General features: G+C 47.1%; 1 protein-coding gene across 1 annotated transcript in view; it reads left to right on the top strand.

Moving 5' to 3' along the window:
• Positions 1-15,078, top strand: part of GCC2 (GRIP and coiled-coil domain containing 2) — a 108,246-nt gene that overhangs the window by 52,422 nt on the left and 40,746 nt on the right. The window contains exons 7-12 of the mRNA XM_073590486.1: positions 1,773-1,839; positions 3,579-3,679; positions 7,686-7,784; positions 8,024-8,143; positions 13,825-13,989; positions 14,805-14,909. Of these exons, the coding sequence (XP_073446587.1) occupies positions 1,773-1,839; positions 3,579-3,679; positions 7,686-7,784; positions 8,024-8,143; positions 13,825-13,989; positions 14,805-14,909 (657 nt within the window). The remainder of the gene's footprint in view (positions 1-1,772; positions 1,840-3,578; positions 3,680-7,685; positions 7,785-8,023; positions 8,144-13,824; positions 13,990-14,804; positions 14,910-15,078) is intronic.

Below are 15,078 nucleotides of genomic sequence, written 5' to 3' on the forward strand. Positions count from 1 at the left end.
CCGTTTGTGCAGACACATGCAGATTTGTGGCCTGCTGGAGGTCATTTTGCAGAGCTCTGGCAGTGCTCCTCCCGTTCCTCCTTGCACAAAGGTGGAGGTAGCGGTCCTGCTGCTGGGTTGTTGCCCTCCTACGGCCCCCTCCATGTCTCCTGGTGTACTGGCCTGTCTCCTGGTAGCACCTCCAGCCTCTGGACACTACGCCATGTCTGTGCATCTCGGGACGGTAGCAGACGGCAGTGCACGGACAGGCAGCTGTTCTCTTGACCCGAGCGTGACAGCCTCATAGATTTATATATGGAGCTATAATGCTCCGGTCAGGAGACCTGCAGCCAGTCCCGATATCCACGGACTAATGCATTAGTCCTAGGTCTCCTAATATGATTTAGATGGGGAATTCTCCTTTAAGCAATTGTGTTAGCGTATGTGCACACGTTTAATGCATTTCTGCATCAAAAACATGTCTCTTGGCAGGAAAAATGCTGCATGGAAAATGAACGTTTTTGCTGCGTTCCTCCCCCCCATTTATTAAAAATGGATCAAAAACGATGCAAAAACACTGAAATACTTGACATGCTGCAAATGTGAACCTGCCTCAAATCTTCAAAGAATAAATCGGCAGCGTGTGCATGTGATTTCAGAAATCTCATTCACTTTGCTGGGACAGTATGGCTATGTGCACACGCTGCGGATTCACCTGCGGGTTTTTCCGTGTGGAACTGCAGGTAAAGTGACCTGCGGTTTGGCCTGCGGTTTTCCCAGGCGGTTTCACACCTCTACTATGTTAAAGGTGTGAAACCGCAGCGGAATCCGCAGAAACAATTGGAATGCTGCGGTTTATAAACCATAGCGTGAGCACAGCGGTTTTTAAAACCCACAGGGTAACATGGTACTGTACCATGTCTGCGGAATTGCTGCAGTTCTGCAGGGCCAAAAACGCTGCGGAACCGCAGCAGAATCCGCAGTGTCTGCACATAGCCTAAGGCTATGTACCCACGTATGCAGAAAATTCCTGACTAAAAACCGGACTCCTTCCCAGGAAAAGTTCGTTTTACGCGAGTTTTTTGCGCGTTTTTATGCATTTTTTTCCGGAGTATCCCCAGTCTCATAGAATATAGTTAGAAATGCAGATTTTTCCGCAAAATTAATGAGCATGCCGCGAAGCGGGAAAAAAGCGGATCAATATGCACAAAAAGTGCAGAATTCATTAAAATGAATGGGATGCTTCTTGTAAGCGTTTTTTAAGTGTTTTTGCCGGTAAAAACGCTTAAACGCGAAAAAACCGCTTACGTGTGCACACCCCCTAAAATGCTGTGTTTTTGTGGCAAAAATGCAGCTTATGAATATTCCCTTATGTTTTCTGCCGCAGTCCGAGGAACAGGAGGGGCACTTTCATATTTCTTGCTTTTTTTGAAAGGTTAACACAGCAGACGTCAATTAAATTTGTGATGCTGTAGACAAGCTGTTCTCTTCCTATTGCCATGTACATCATAAAAAATGAGAATACGGTGTTTGTACAATTATAACTTTCATCATCGCTGGCACTGCCAGTTATTTCAAGGGTAAAGTCATTGCCACTTACTGGAATGTGAATACTTAATGCATTCTCCTCTATTAAAAGCTTGAGATGTAATGTTTTCTGCAAGCTCTAAGTAAGCGCTAATGGGTCTTTAGCTTGTAAGGATTGAAAACCAGAAACGTTACATTCACTGCAACCACCTGTCTCTAGCTCTTAAAATCTATTAACAATTATTTTTTTCATATCCTCTTTTTAGAGTTTACTTTCTAAATCATTGGATCTTGAACAGAAATCTCTTCTAGCAGATCTTCAAAATAAAATAGGTACAGAAATGTTTTTGGTGATATTGCCTTCACATTTGTGCTTAATTCTTCATTTATGCGTCTGTCCGTAGTGCTAACGTAACGTGGAAATGACTTATAAGATCTTTACTTTACACAAACATGGGGAAAAAACTAGGGTATATCATTCCAGGATTTGTTGTCGTCACATAAAAAGTTAGAGTAAAACCTTATATAAGAAATGTAAAGTATTCTACTATCCTTTAAACTAAATCGAGGGATCAATGTGAACCAGAGCTACATTTGTGTGTAATGTTAGATCATCTGTAGGCTTTACATCTATTTGTTCTTGAATCAAAATCCTCCTAGAATTCCAGCAGAGGCCACAGTTTAAATTCTTGCTGAACTGTTCAATTTTTGGTCAGAACGCATTATGCATGGTGTCATGTCTAGAAACACTATTTACCTGCAGATCTAGAGGTAATCTGAAGTGAAATAGAGTTAAAATCATGCCTGCTTGGCTTACTCCAAACAAGAATACAGGGAGAAAATGGAGTTCTCTTCTCTCTGCAGCTGCTCGCTTCCACTCACTGGGGTGGGATGTTGAAGTCCCCGCTCGCTGCACAGTGAATGTGACTGTAATTGCTTCCAGGTACTTTGATTGACAACCAGATCTGCACACACAGTGGCGAGCCAGCTGTCAAAGTGCCGGCTACCGGTCATTGTAACTACTCCCTGAGACGCCCCCAATAACTGGAAACAAGCAGCTGCAGAGGGAATGTACGTTCATTTTCTCCATGTTGTCGCTCTTCCAGTAGGGCAGGTAGGCATGATTTTAAAGAGTTGGTCTGAAGTCCAAAGAAATTTTCTTCCTAAATCCCTGTCTATTTAGTGCCATAATCTAAACTATTTTCCAATATGCTTTAATTAAAAAAAAAAAAAACTAGCTGCTTTTGTTTTTTGGTTACTGCTTCCTTTTTGATGACGCTTCGTTTGAGACTCCCAGTACATGCCGGGATACTCAGGCTAAGCGTCATCAGGGGGCTGAGGCTGCGGCCACTGGGCTAGTCCCTGGGTGATGTGCACAATGACAGCACTCGCTCTATGGGCTGTTCAGAACAGCCGTAACGAGCCGACATGCAAAGATCAGCGCTGCCCCCGCAAGTGATGTCACATCACGCTGGGACTAGCTCAGCCCTGTAACGAGCATAACTAATGGCACTTCATTTCATGGAGGTGCTTTGGTGGTGGTCACCGCCTTTACTCCCTATGACGCTTTGTTCCAGTGGTTGTGGCAGTGACCCCAGCCTCTGTCCCCTGATGGCACTTTGTGATGGCAGGGAATAACTGAGGAATTGCTGGGAAATCTAATGGTTGGGAGAAATTTTCTGTTTACTATTTGTTAGCTAAAAATGTCCTCTAACTTATAATAGGAATATTTGATTGCCTGGCATGAGGAGCACCTCTAAAGTTACGAACAACCTCATGTTACTAAAACTGTGCTAGACATATCGGGGAGTCATTGTGATGCCCAATACCCGTTTTCTGTAGCCTACATAGTAAGGCTGCCTTTAGCTGTAATTTGTTGCCCATTATTTATTCCCGTCCACATTGTATTTCGATCTGATATGCATTATACAGGTGTTGAGATGAGTTGGTGCTTTCACTTTTCAGTTGCCAATTTCTTCATTTTTTGTGTTTTTATGAAACCACTATTTTTTGACACATTTAACAAAATTTACCAATAAAAACATTTTTGTTTTTATTTACTTTAATTCTAGAAACTCTGGAGCGAGAAGCAAAAGAAAAAGATGAGAAGAGCAATAAGATTAAAGCGGTTGCTGTAAAGGCAAAGAAGGAGCTGGATGCCAATAGAAAAGAGGTAAAGAATCCTTTAGGCTATGTGCACACGTTGCGGATTCCGCTGCGGTTTTTTCCGCGCGGAAACGCAGGTAAAACCACAGGTAAAGTGACCTGCGGTTTTCCTGCGGTTTGGTCTGCGGTTTTGCCCTGCGGTTTCACACCTCTACTATAGTAGAGGTATGAAACCGCTGCGGAAACCGCACAAACAATTGACATGCTGCGGTTTGTAAACCGCAGCAAAACCGCGCGGAAAAAACCGCACCGTCAGCACAGCGTTTTTGAAACCCCATAGGGTTTCATTGTACTGTACTTGGTCAGCGGAACTGCTGCGTTTCCGCAGGGGCAAAACCGCTGCGGAAACGCAGCAGAAACCGCACCGTGTGCACATAGCCTTAATGTTGTTGTATACCCAAATAATGGGTGACTTCCCTAACGAATATGCATATTTCCAGTCATATTCCGACTAGACTGTACCCTGCATCGCTCAGTAAGCTTGCAGGCTGGATACAGTCTTGTCAGCAGGTGACCGCATGTATGCAAATCACATATTAGTCACGCGCCCTCCTCATCCAGCATCGGTCTTGGAGAATCCTCACAGCGTGCAGTGCGTGCAATCACATAGTGACTGTAGACTTGTAGTTTAAGACCGAATAACCCCTTTAATGAATTAGGTGCATCTTAAAAGGGGCATGTGCATCTGCCAGAGATGTTCTCCAGTTAGGGACTGGAGTACATTTCTGGTGCAACCGGCATAATTATTGCTGCCTCCTTCTTTCAGGATCTGTGGCTATAAGGATGATCATATGATAATTCTGAGCTTTCCCGTATGAAATCATCTACATAGTTTATTCTGCTGCTTTTTTACTTTTCTTTAGATGTAGTAATAAATTATTTTATATGCTCATTTTTTTTTCTGAAAGTATTATTTTAAATCTAAAAATAATTTATTCCTAGTAAGCATATCAATACATTGTATGGTACCATACTATATCAGCAGCACAGTCATCAAATGGCAATAGTGGATGTGTTCGATTTGTTTATCTACCCCCCACACGCACAGCTGAGCATGGGTATGAGCGGTGTAGCCAGCCAGCGGAGCATGGGTATGAGCGGTGTAGCCAACCAGCTAGCTGAGCATGGGTATGAGCAGTGTAGCCAGCCAGCTAGTGGAGCATGGGTATGAGCGGTGTAGCCAGCCAGCCGAGCATGGGTATGAGCGGTGTAGCCAGCCGAGCATGGGTATGAGCGGTGTAGCCAGCCAGCTAGTGGAGCATGGGTATGAGCGGTGTAGCCAGCCAGCCGAGCATGGGTATGAGCGGTGTAGCCAGCCGAGCATGGGTATGAGCGGTGTAGCCAGCCAGCCGAGCATGGGTATGAGCGGTGTAGCCAGCCAGCCGAGCATGGGTATGAGCGGTGTAGCCAGCCGAGCATGGGTATGAGCGGTGTAGCCAGCCAGCCGAGCATGGGTATGAGCGGTGTAGCCAGCCAGCCGAGCATGGGTATGAGCGGTGTAGCCAGCGGAGCATGGGTATGAGCGGTGTAGCCAGCGGAGCATGGGTATGAGCGGTGTAGCCAGCCAGCCGAGCATGGGTATGAGCGGTGTAGCCAGCCAGCCGAGCATGGGTATGAGCGGTGTAGCCAGCCGAGCATGGGTATGAGCGGTGTAGCCAGCCGAGCATGGGTATGAGCGGTGTAGCCAGCCAGCCGAGCATGGGTATGAGCGGTGTAGCCAGCCGAGCATGGGTATGAGCAGTGTAGCCAGCCAGCTAGTGGAGCATGGGTATGAGCGGTGTAGCCAGCCAGCGGAGCATGGGTATGAGCGGTGTAGCCAGCCGAGCATGGGTATGAGCGGTGTAGCCAGCCAGCCGAGCATGGGTATGAGCGGTGTAGCCAGCCAGCCGAGCATGGGTATGAGCGGTGTAGCCAGCCAGCCGAGCATGGGTATGAGCGGTGTAGCCAGCCAGCCGAGCATGGGTATGAGCGGTGTAGCCAGCCAGCTAGTGGAGCATGGGTATGAGCGGTGTAGCCAGCCAGCCGAGCATGGGTATGAGCGGTGTAGCCAGCCAGCCGAGCATGGGTATGAGCGGTGTAGCCAGCGGAGCATGGGTATGAGCGGTGTAGCCAGCGGAGCATGGGTATGAGCGGTGTAGCCAGCCAGCCGAGCATGGGTATGAGCGGTGTAGCCAGCCAGCCGAGCATGGGTATGAGCGGTGTAGCCAGCCGAGCATGGGTATGAGCGGTGTAGCCAGCCGAGCATGGGTATGAGCGGTGTAGCCAGCCAGCCGAGCATGGGTATGAGCGGTGTAGCCAGTCGAGCATGGGTATGAGCAGTGTAGCCAGCCAGCTAGTGGAGCATGGGTATGAGCGGTGTAGCCAGCCAGCGGAGCATGGGTATGAGCGGTGTAGCCAGCCGAGCATGGGTATGAGCGGTGTAGCCAGCCAGCCGAGCATGGGTATGAGCGGTGTAGCCAGCCAGCCGAGCATGGGTATGAGCGGTGTAGCCAGCCAGCCGAGCATGGGTATGAGCGGTGTAGCCAGCCAGCTAGTGGAGCATGGGTATGAGCGGTGTAGCCAGCCAGCTAGTGGAGCATGGGTATGAGCGGTGTAGCCAGCCAGCTAGCGGAGCATGGGTATGAGCGGTGTAGCCAGCCAGCGGAGCATGGGTATGAGCGGTGTAGCCAGCCAGCGGAGCATGGGTATGAGCGGTGTAGCCAGCCAGAGGAGCATGGGTATGAGCGGTGTAGCCAGCCAGCGGAGCATGGGTATGAGCGGTGTAGCCAGCCAGCCGAGCATGGGTATGAGCGGTGTAGCCAGCCGAGCATGGGTATGAGCAGTGTAGCCAGCCAGCTAGTGGAGCATGGGTATGAGCGGTGTAGCCAGCCAGCGGAGCATGGGTATGAGCGGTGTAGCCAGCCAGCGGAGCATGGGTATGAGCGGTGTAGCCAGCCAGCCGAGCATGGGTATGAGCGGAGTAGCCAGCCAGCCGAGCATGGGTATGAGCGGTGTAGCCAGCCAGCCGAGCATGGGTATGAGCGGTGTAGCCAGCCAGCCGAGCATGGGTATGAGCGGTGTAGCCAGCCAGCCGAGCATGGGTATGAGCGGTGTAGCCAGCCAGCCGAGCATGGGTATGAGCGGTGTAGCCAGCCAGCCGAGCATGGGTATGAGCGGTGTAGCCAGCCAGCCGAGCATGGGTATGAGCGGTGTAGCCAGCCAGCCGAGCATGGGTATGAGCGGTGTAGCCAGCCAGCCGAGCATGGGTATGAGCGGTGTAGCCAGCCAGCCGAGCATGGGTATGAGCGGTGTAGCCAGCCAGCCGAGCATGGGTATGAGCGGTGTAGCCAGCCAGCCGAGCATGGGTATGAGCGGTGTAGCCAGCCAGCCGAGCATGGGTATGAGCGGTGTAGCCAGCCAGCCGAGCATTTGTATGAGCGGTGTAGCCAGCCAGCCGAGCATGGGTATGAGCGGTGTAGCCAGCCAGCCGAGCATGGGTATGAGCGGTGTAGCCAGCCAGCCGAGCATGGGTATGAGCGGTGTAGCCAGCCAGCCGAGCATGGGTATGAGCGGTGTAGCCAGCCAGCCGAGCATGGGTATGAGCGGTGTAGCCAGCCAGCCGAGCATGGGTATGAGCGGTGTAGCCAGCCAGCCGAGCATGGGTATGAGCGGTGTAGCCAGCCAGCCGAGCATGGGTATGAGCGGTGTAGCCAGCCGAGCATGGGTATGAGCGGTGTAGCCAGCCAGCCGAGCATGGGTATGAGCGGTGTAGCCAGCCAGCCGAGCATGGGTATGAGCGGTGTAGCCAGCTAGCTGAGCATGGGTATGAGCGGGGCTGATTTCACAGTAGTGTCTTCATTTCTTGTGGTAAGATAATGTCGCACTGCAATCAGAAGATAAGCTACCGTTAATCATTTTTATTCAATGCTGTGATAATGAAGTACTGATAGAAATTGGACATTGCAATATAGACGCTCTTCTTGAGAATGTCTATATAAACTCCAGTCTCATTCTCTATCCTCATTTCCATTAAGGTCCAGTCCATAAAAGAAGAGTTAGAGCGAGTAAGAGCAGAAAAGCAGCAACTCACGGCGTCCATGAAGGATGTTGTGCAAGGTGCAGAAAGTTATCAGGTATGATATATATTAGCATTGTTTGTTCACATTCATAGGATATAAACACATGGTAGTCTATAAGAGGCAGTGTGGTCTGCATATTCCACTGTTATCAAGTATTTCTACTTTACTCAGGCCATAAGAGGACAAACTGGCATATGCCGTAATGCCTCCACAATAGCGTTTCATGTGTGTTTGTAACCTGACATTACTTTATACTACTTGTGACTGTTAATTTTGCTGTTCTGGTCTTGTAGAATCTATTGGTAGAGTATGACAAACAAGTGGAGCTGCTGGAATTGGAGAAGGAGAAAGTCAAATCAACAGAGCAGCAGCTAGAAGAGCTTACCCGTCAGCTGAGAACGGCCACTGCAGAGGTGAGGAATGTTACACGTTACTAATGATGATAGTCCTCACTTGTAATTTCGTTCTCTACTGTAACGTCTCACTGCGCTCTGCTGCGCTATTGTTGCCTGAAAGAGGTTTCACAAACAGCATTTTTGGCACGATATTGCTGCAATTTATTGTGCAGCTTTGTATGACGAAGCCGAATGTGGATTGCAAATTAATGGAAAGTAGAGAAAGAACTTGCACTTCTTCCTCTTGCTGGATCCACCACAGCGTTGAAGAAAAAAACACAATAGCATGCATATTTGCAAAATCTCTGTGTTTTAAAGCATAGAATCATACCAAAAAGGCAAAAAAGTGTTAAGTTATGTTGCCTATACTTCCCCAGCCTCTGACTGCCCATCTATAGCAGTCTCCTATAAGATGGAGCAGACAGAATAATGTGACGTAGCCATGTTACCGTGTCCTCAGCTGTCCCTGGCTGTATCTAGCTAAAAGAGAACTGGTCAACTTTCCTGGCAGGTGTAGATTTCATTATTTGGAGCTCGGATAGCCCAGCATTTGCACCAGATTTTGTGGGCGGTAGCTATAGGTTCAGCACTGGCATGTAAACCACCAGTCTTGATAAATTTCTCCGTTTCCCACAACGTTTATTAAAGCAAGTGTCCTTGTGCTCAGTAATGATCTTATTATAATGAATATCCCAGAGCATTAGCCTGATCAGAAAATGCATGCAGAGCGTTTCATATTTGACATACGGTCATCTTCTGAATGCAATAACTTGGGAGCAATCCAGCCATGCAGACCGGAGGACAGAACAGCCTGATCTTGTCATTTGGCCGGCCATACGTGTCCGAGCTTTGGGTTCAGCAGCAGAAGTGGCTCCTCATCTTAATAATTACAAAGGTTAAAAGGAGCCAAATATGTGAGAATACTACAGTATTACTGAGACCGTGTTCCATGTATCCAGATTATAGATGAATGGTTATTTTGTCAGGTTTTTTTTTTTTAAACTTTCTAATAATAATAATGGTTTAGTGGAATATATTCCAACCACAGCACAAAATCACAGTCAGCTGCATTTGTACTCCAGGGATTCCTGCAGTGAACACATTTTGTGGATACCTATATTTCTTACACATTGTCAGAAATTCAAGCTTAACACGGGGGGGAGAAGGATGACTGCTATTCCTCAGTGCTGTGCCTTATTACGCCATCAGCTAACACTGAACCCGGATGTGCATGTCATCAGAATATACACTGGAGGGGGAGAAGGATGACCGCTATTCCTCAGTGCTGTGCCTTATTACACCATCAGTTAACACTGAACCCGGATGTGCATGTCATCAGAATATACACTGGAGGGGGAGAAGGATGACTGCTATTCCTCAGTGCTGTGCCTTATTACATCATCAGCTAACACTGAACCCGGATGTGCATGTCATCAGAATATACACTGGAGGGGGAGAAGGTTGACGGCTATTCCTCAGTGCTGTGCCTTATTACACCATCAGTTAACACTGAACCCGGATGTGCATGTTCATCAGAATATACACTGGGGGGGGGGGGGGGGGGGAAGGATGACGGCTATTGCTCAGTGCTGTGCCTTATTACACCATCAGTTAACACTGAACCCAGATGTGCATGTCATCAGAATATACACTGGAGGGGGAGAAGGATGACGGCTATTCCTCAGTGCTGTGCCTTATTACACCATCAGTTAACACTGAACCCAGATGTGCATGTCATCAGAATATACACTGGAGGGGGAGAAGGATGACGGCTATTCCTCAGTGCTGTGCCTTATTACATCATCAGCTAACACTGAACCCGGATGTGCATGTCATCAGAATATACACTGGAGGGGGAGAAGGATGACGGCTATTCCTCAGTGCTGTGCCTTATTACATCATCAGCTAACACTGAACCCGGATGTGCATGTCATCAGAATATGCACTGGAGGGGGAGAAGGATGACTGCTATTCCTCAGTGCTGTGCCTTATTACATCATCAGCTAACACTGAACCCGGATGTGCATGTCATCAGAATATACACTGGAGGGGGAGAAGGATGACGGCTATTCCTCAGTGCTGTGCCTTATTACACCATCAGCTAACACTGAACCCGGATGTGCATGTCATCAGAATATACACTGGGGGGGGGGGGGGAGAAGGATGACGGCTATTGCTCAGTGCTGTGCCTTATTACACCATCAGCTAACACTGAACCCAGATGTGCATGTCATCAGAATATACACTGGAGGGGGAGAAGGATGACGGCTATTCCTCAGTGCTGTGCCTTATTACACCATCAGCTAACACTGAACCCAGATGTGCATGTCATCAGAATATACACTGGAGGGGGAGAAGGATGACGGCTATTCCTCAGTGCTGTGCCTTATTACATCATCAGCTAACACTGAACCCGGATGTGCATGTCATCAGAATATACACTGGAGGGGGAGAAGGATGACTGCTATTGCTCAGTGCTGTGCCTTATTACACCATCAGCTAACACTGAACCCGGATGTGCATGTCATCAGAATATGCACTGGAGGGGGAGAAGGATGACTGCTATTCCTCAGTGCTGTGCCTTATTACATCATCAGCTAACACTGAACCCAGATGTGCATGTCATCAGAATATACACTGGAGGGGGAGAAGGATGACGGCTATTCCTCAGTGCTATGCCTTATTACACCATCAGCTAACACTGAACCCGGATGTGCATGTCATCAGAATATACACTGGAGGGGGAGAAGGATGACTGCTATTCCTCAGTGCTGTGCCTTATTACATCATCAGCTAACACTGAAGCCGGATGTGCATGTCATCAGAATATACACTGGAGGGGGAGAAGGATGACTGCTATTGCTCAGTGCTGTGCCTTATTACACCATCAGCTAACACTGAACCCGTATGTGCATGTCATCAGAATATACACTGGAGGGGGAGAAGGATGACGGCTATTCCTCAGTGCTGTGCCTTATTACACCATCAGCTAACACTGAACCCGGATGTGCATGTCATCAGAATATACACAGGAGGGGGAGAAGGATGACTGCTATTCCTCAGTGCTGTGCCTTATTACACCATCAGCTAACACTGAACCCGGATGTGCATGTCATCAGAATATACACTGGAGGGGGAGAAGGATGACTGCTATTCCTCAGTGCTGTGCCTTATTACACCATCAGCTAACACTGAACCCGGATGTGCATGTCATCAGAATATACACTGGAGGGGGAGAAGGATGACGACTATTCCTCAGTGCTGTGCCTTATTACATTATCAGCTAACACTGAATCCGGATGTGCATGTCATCAGAATATACACTGGAGGGGGAGAAGGATGACTGCTATTCCTCAGTGCTGTGCCTTATTACACCATCAGTTAACACTGAACCCGGATGTGCATGTCATCAGAATATACACTGGAGGGGGAGAAGGATGACTGCTATTCCTCAGTGCTGTGCCTTATTACACCATCAGCTAACACTGAAGCCGGATGTGCATGTCATCAGAATATACACTGGAGGGGGAGAAGGATGACTGCTATTCCTCAGTGCTGTGCCTTATTACACCATCAGCTAACACTGAACCCTGATGTGCATGTCATCAGAATATACACTGGAGGGGGAGAAGGATGACGGCTATTCCTCAGTGCTGTGCCTTATTACACCATCAGTTAACACTGAACCCGGATGTGCATGTCATCAGAATATACACTGGAGGGGGAGAAGGATGACTGCTATTCCTCAGTGCTGTGCCTTATTACACCATCAGCTAACACTGAACCCGGATGTGCATGTCATCAGAATATACACTGGAGGGGGAGAAGGATGACGGCTATTCCTCAGTGCTGTGCCTTATTACATCATCAGCTAACACTGAACCCAGATGTGCATGTCATCAGAATATACACTGGAGGGGGAGAAGGATGACTGCTATTCCTCAGTGCTGTGCCTTATTACACCATCAGCTAACACTGAACCCGGATGTGCATGTCATCAGAATATACACTGGAGGGGGAGAAGGATGACGGCTATTCCTCAGTTGCTGTGCCTTATTACATCATCAGCTAACACTGAACCCGGATGTGCATGTCATCAGAATATACACTGGAGGGGGAGAAGGATGACGGCTATTCCTCAGTGCTGTGCCTTATTACATCATCAGCTAACACTGAAGCCGGATGTGCATGTCATCAGAATATACACTGGAGGGGGAGAAGGATGACGGCTATTCCTCAGTGCTGTGCCTTATTACATCATCAGCTAACACTGAACCCGGATGTGCATGTCATCAGAATATACACTGGAGGGGGAGAAGGATGACGGCTATTCCTCAGTGCTGTGCCTTATTACACCATCAGCTAACACTGAACCCGGATGTGCATGTCATCAGAATATACACTGGAGGGGGAGAAGGATGACAGCTATTCCTCAGTGCTGTGCCTTATTACATCATCAGCTAACACTGAATCCGGATGTGCATGTCATCAGAATATACACTGGAGGGGGAGAAGGATGACTGCTATTCCTCAGTGCTGTGCCTTATTACACCATCAGCTAACACTGAACCCGGATGTGCATGTCATCAGAATATACACTGGAGGGGGAGAAGGATGACAGCTATTCCTCAGTGCTGTGCCTTATTACATCATCAGCTAACACTGAACCCGGATGTGCATGTCATCAGAATATACACTGGAGGGGGAGAAGGATGACTGCTATTCCTCAGTGCTGTGCCTTATTACACCATCAGCTAACACTGAACCCGGATGTGCATGTCATCAGAATATACACTGGAGGGGGAGAAGGATGACTGCTATTGCTCAGTGCTGTGCCTTATTACACCATCAGCTAGCACTGAACCCGGATGTGCATGTCATCAGAATATACACTGCTATCCTTGCTTTGTGCCTGATATGCAGATTGCAGGCTGTTATCTACTGCCTCCTACAATATTTGATACCTTGCTGACAGAATCCAGGGGCGAATAGAGAAAGCATAAATTGAGCTTGGTTCTACTATTACTTGCTATGACGAATCTGCAGCTTCAATATAACTCACTGCATATTGTAGTGTTAGCACACCATATGATAATATAGCTTTTAGTACAGTTCTGTAATATTTCTATCTATAGTTCTTCATAGTTTCTTTAGTTTTTGTGCTTGAGCAGATTTACCATTATACTTATTTTTAAAGGATAGTTATCTTTAAGATAACTTTGTGATTGCTGGAGTCTGACTCCTGGAACCTCCTGCAATCTGGTGATTAGGGCTTCAGAGCCCCAAGAATGAGGCCTTGTAGCCCCGTCGTGAAAAGAGCGGAGGGGTTCATGCTCTGCTTCTTCTCCCTTCCTTGTCTATGGCACTGCGGAGTACAGCTCTCGGCTAGTCCCATAGATGATAACTAGAGCTTTCAGCGTCATGGCTGCTGAGCTGTAATCCTTGGTTTCTAAAGCCCCAATCATGTGAACCAGCCCTAGAGATCAGCAAGTTATCCCCTATCCTTTTTTTGTGAATAACCCTTTAACTCCTGTTATTGAAATATTCATGTAAAACAAATGATACCCAAGAAGGTGCATTACACTCTTGCACATGTATTAACTATTAACATAGACTCCATTTACAGTACATATAGATTATATATGTTGACAGAAAAATGTACACGAGCACATTTAAACTAATTGCATATTGTATTTCAGCAAGAAAAAATGAACTGTATCAATGAAGACCTAGTCACCCGCTTGGAAACTGTACAGTCCAACCACAAGTTACTGGAAGCGCAGATACTGGAAACTCAGAAAGCCAAGGCCACATTAGAGAGAGATTTAGAAGCTGAAAGGTTAATTAAAGAACAGAAAGTAAAGGTAAATGCTGTGCATAGAAGTGTGGCCATGAATAGTTGCACAAAGATTTCCAATGTTGCTCCGTCTGCTTTGGAAGAGTTTTATTAATAGAAATTACAGTACTGATTTTTATTTCTTATGAAAAAAAGATATATGCTTTGTGCTTACATTGTAAAGCTGGGCAGAGCGCGCTGTTAACATTTAGGGCTCACTCACAATTGCGTATAACACAGCCGAGTCTTCTCCGATGTTTTATCGGTTCGCACTAAGCCCACTGCTATACTATGAGGCAGTGCAGATCTGCAATTATTTTCTCATGCCGTTTCGGCATAAGAAAACAATCTCCGCATGCTGCGGGTGTATCCAATAATTGGATCATGTACACCATACAAGTCTATGAGTGCCTGTGAAACATTGGATTGCACTCGGATGACATTCAAGTGCAGTCCAACATCCACGGACCCAGACAATGGATAAGATTGAGAAATTAAGTTCTTCCGTTTTCTCCGCACCTGTGCTCCCATTCTCTGATGCAAGAGATTACGATTCCACCCAGCTGACACTCAGATGAATCTCTGACACAGTTTGAGATATGTCATTAGCATAGTCGGCCCGATTCTTTCCCGTGCCAGAACATACGCCAGTGTGAGTGAATCCTTAGCCATACATTTCCAGAGGTATAACAAGGGAATTGCACTATGCAGGATTCCGGTTCATGCTCCAGAATTAATATAATATGTTATGGTCAATATATTTGCTAATATCGGCATGTCTGGAGAATAGATTGGTCATCCTTGATTATACAGTGATGCTTAGGAATATTTCTCGATTTTCAGGATCAAAACTGTGCCCTAAAACAGATTGAAGAGCTACAAGCGCAGCTACAGAAAGAGAGAAAACTGCTTCAGAAAGTTACACAAGAGTTTGAACTTATCAAAAAGGTGAGCCTGACGCTGTGGACTGTTTATTGTATAGTACTTCTGTGTTGTACTGCGTTCACCTTTGCAATCCATTTCCCAGTTTTATGTAATCTTGGACCATTGTAATACATTACTGGTTTTATTCTTAAAGGGGTTGTCCGCTCCAAATCTATTAAGTCTGCAGTCACTT

This window comes from Dendrobates tinctorius, unplaced genomic scaffold (assembly GCF_039654945.1).
Source record: "Dendrobates tinctorius isolate UK_male_01 unplaced genomic scaffold, ASM3965494v1 ptg000117l, whole genome shotgun sequence".
In the NCBI taxonomy this organism is placed as follows: Eukaryota; Metazoa; Chordata; class Amphibia; order Anura; family Dendrobatidae; genus Dendrobates; species Dendrobates tinctorius.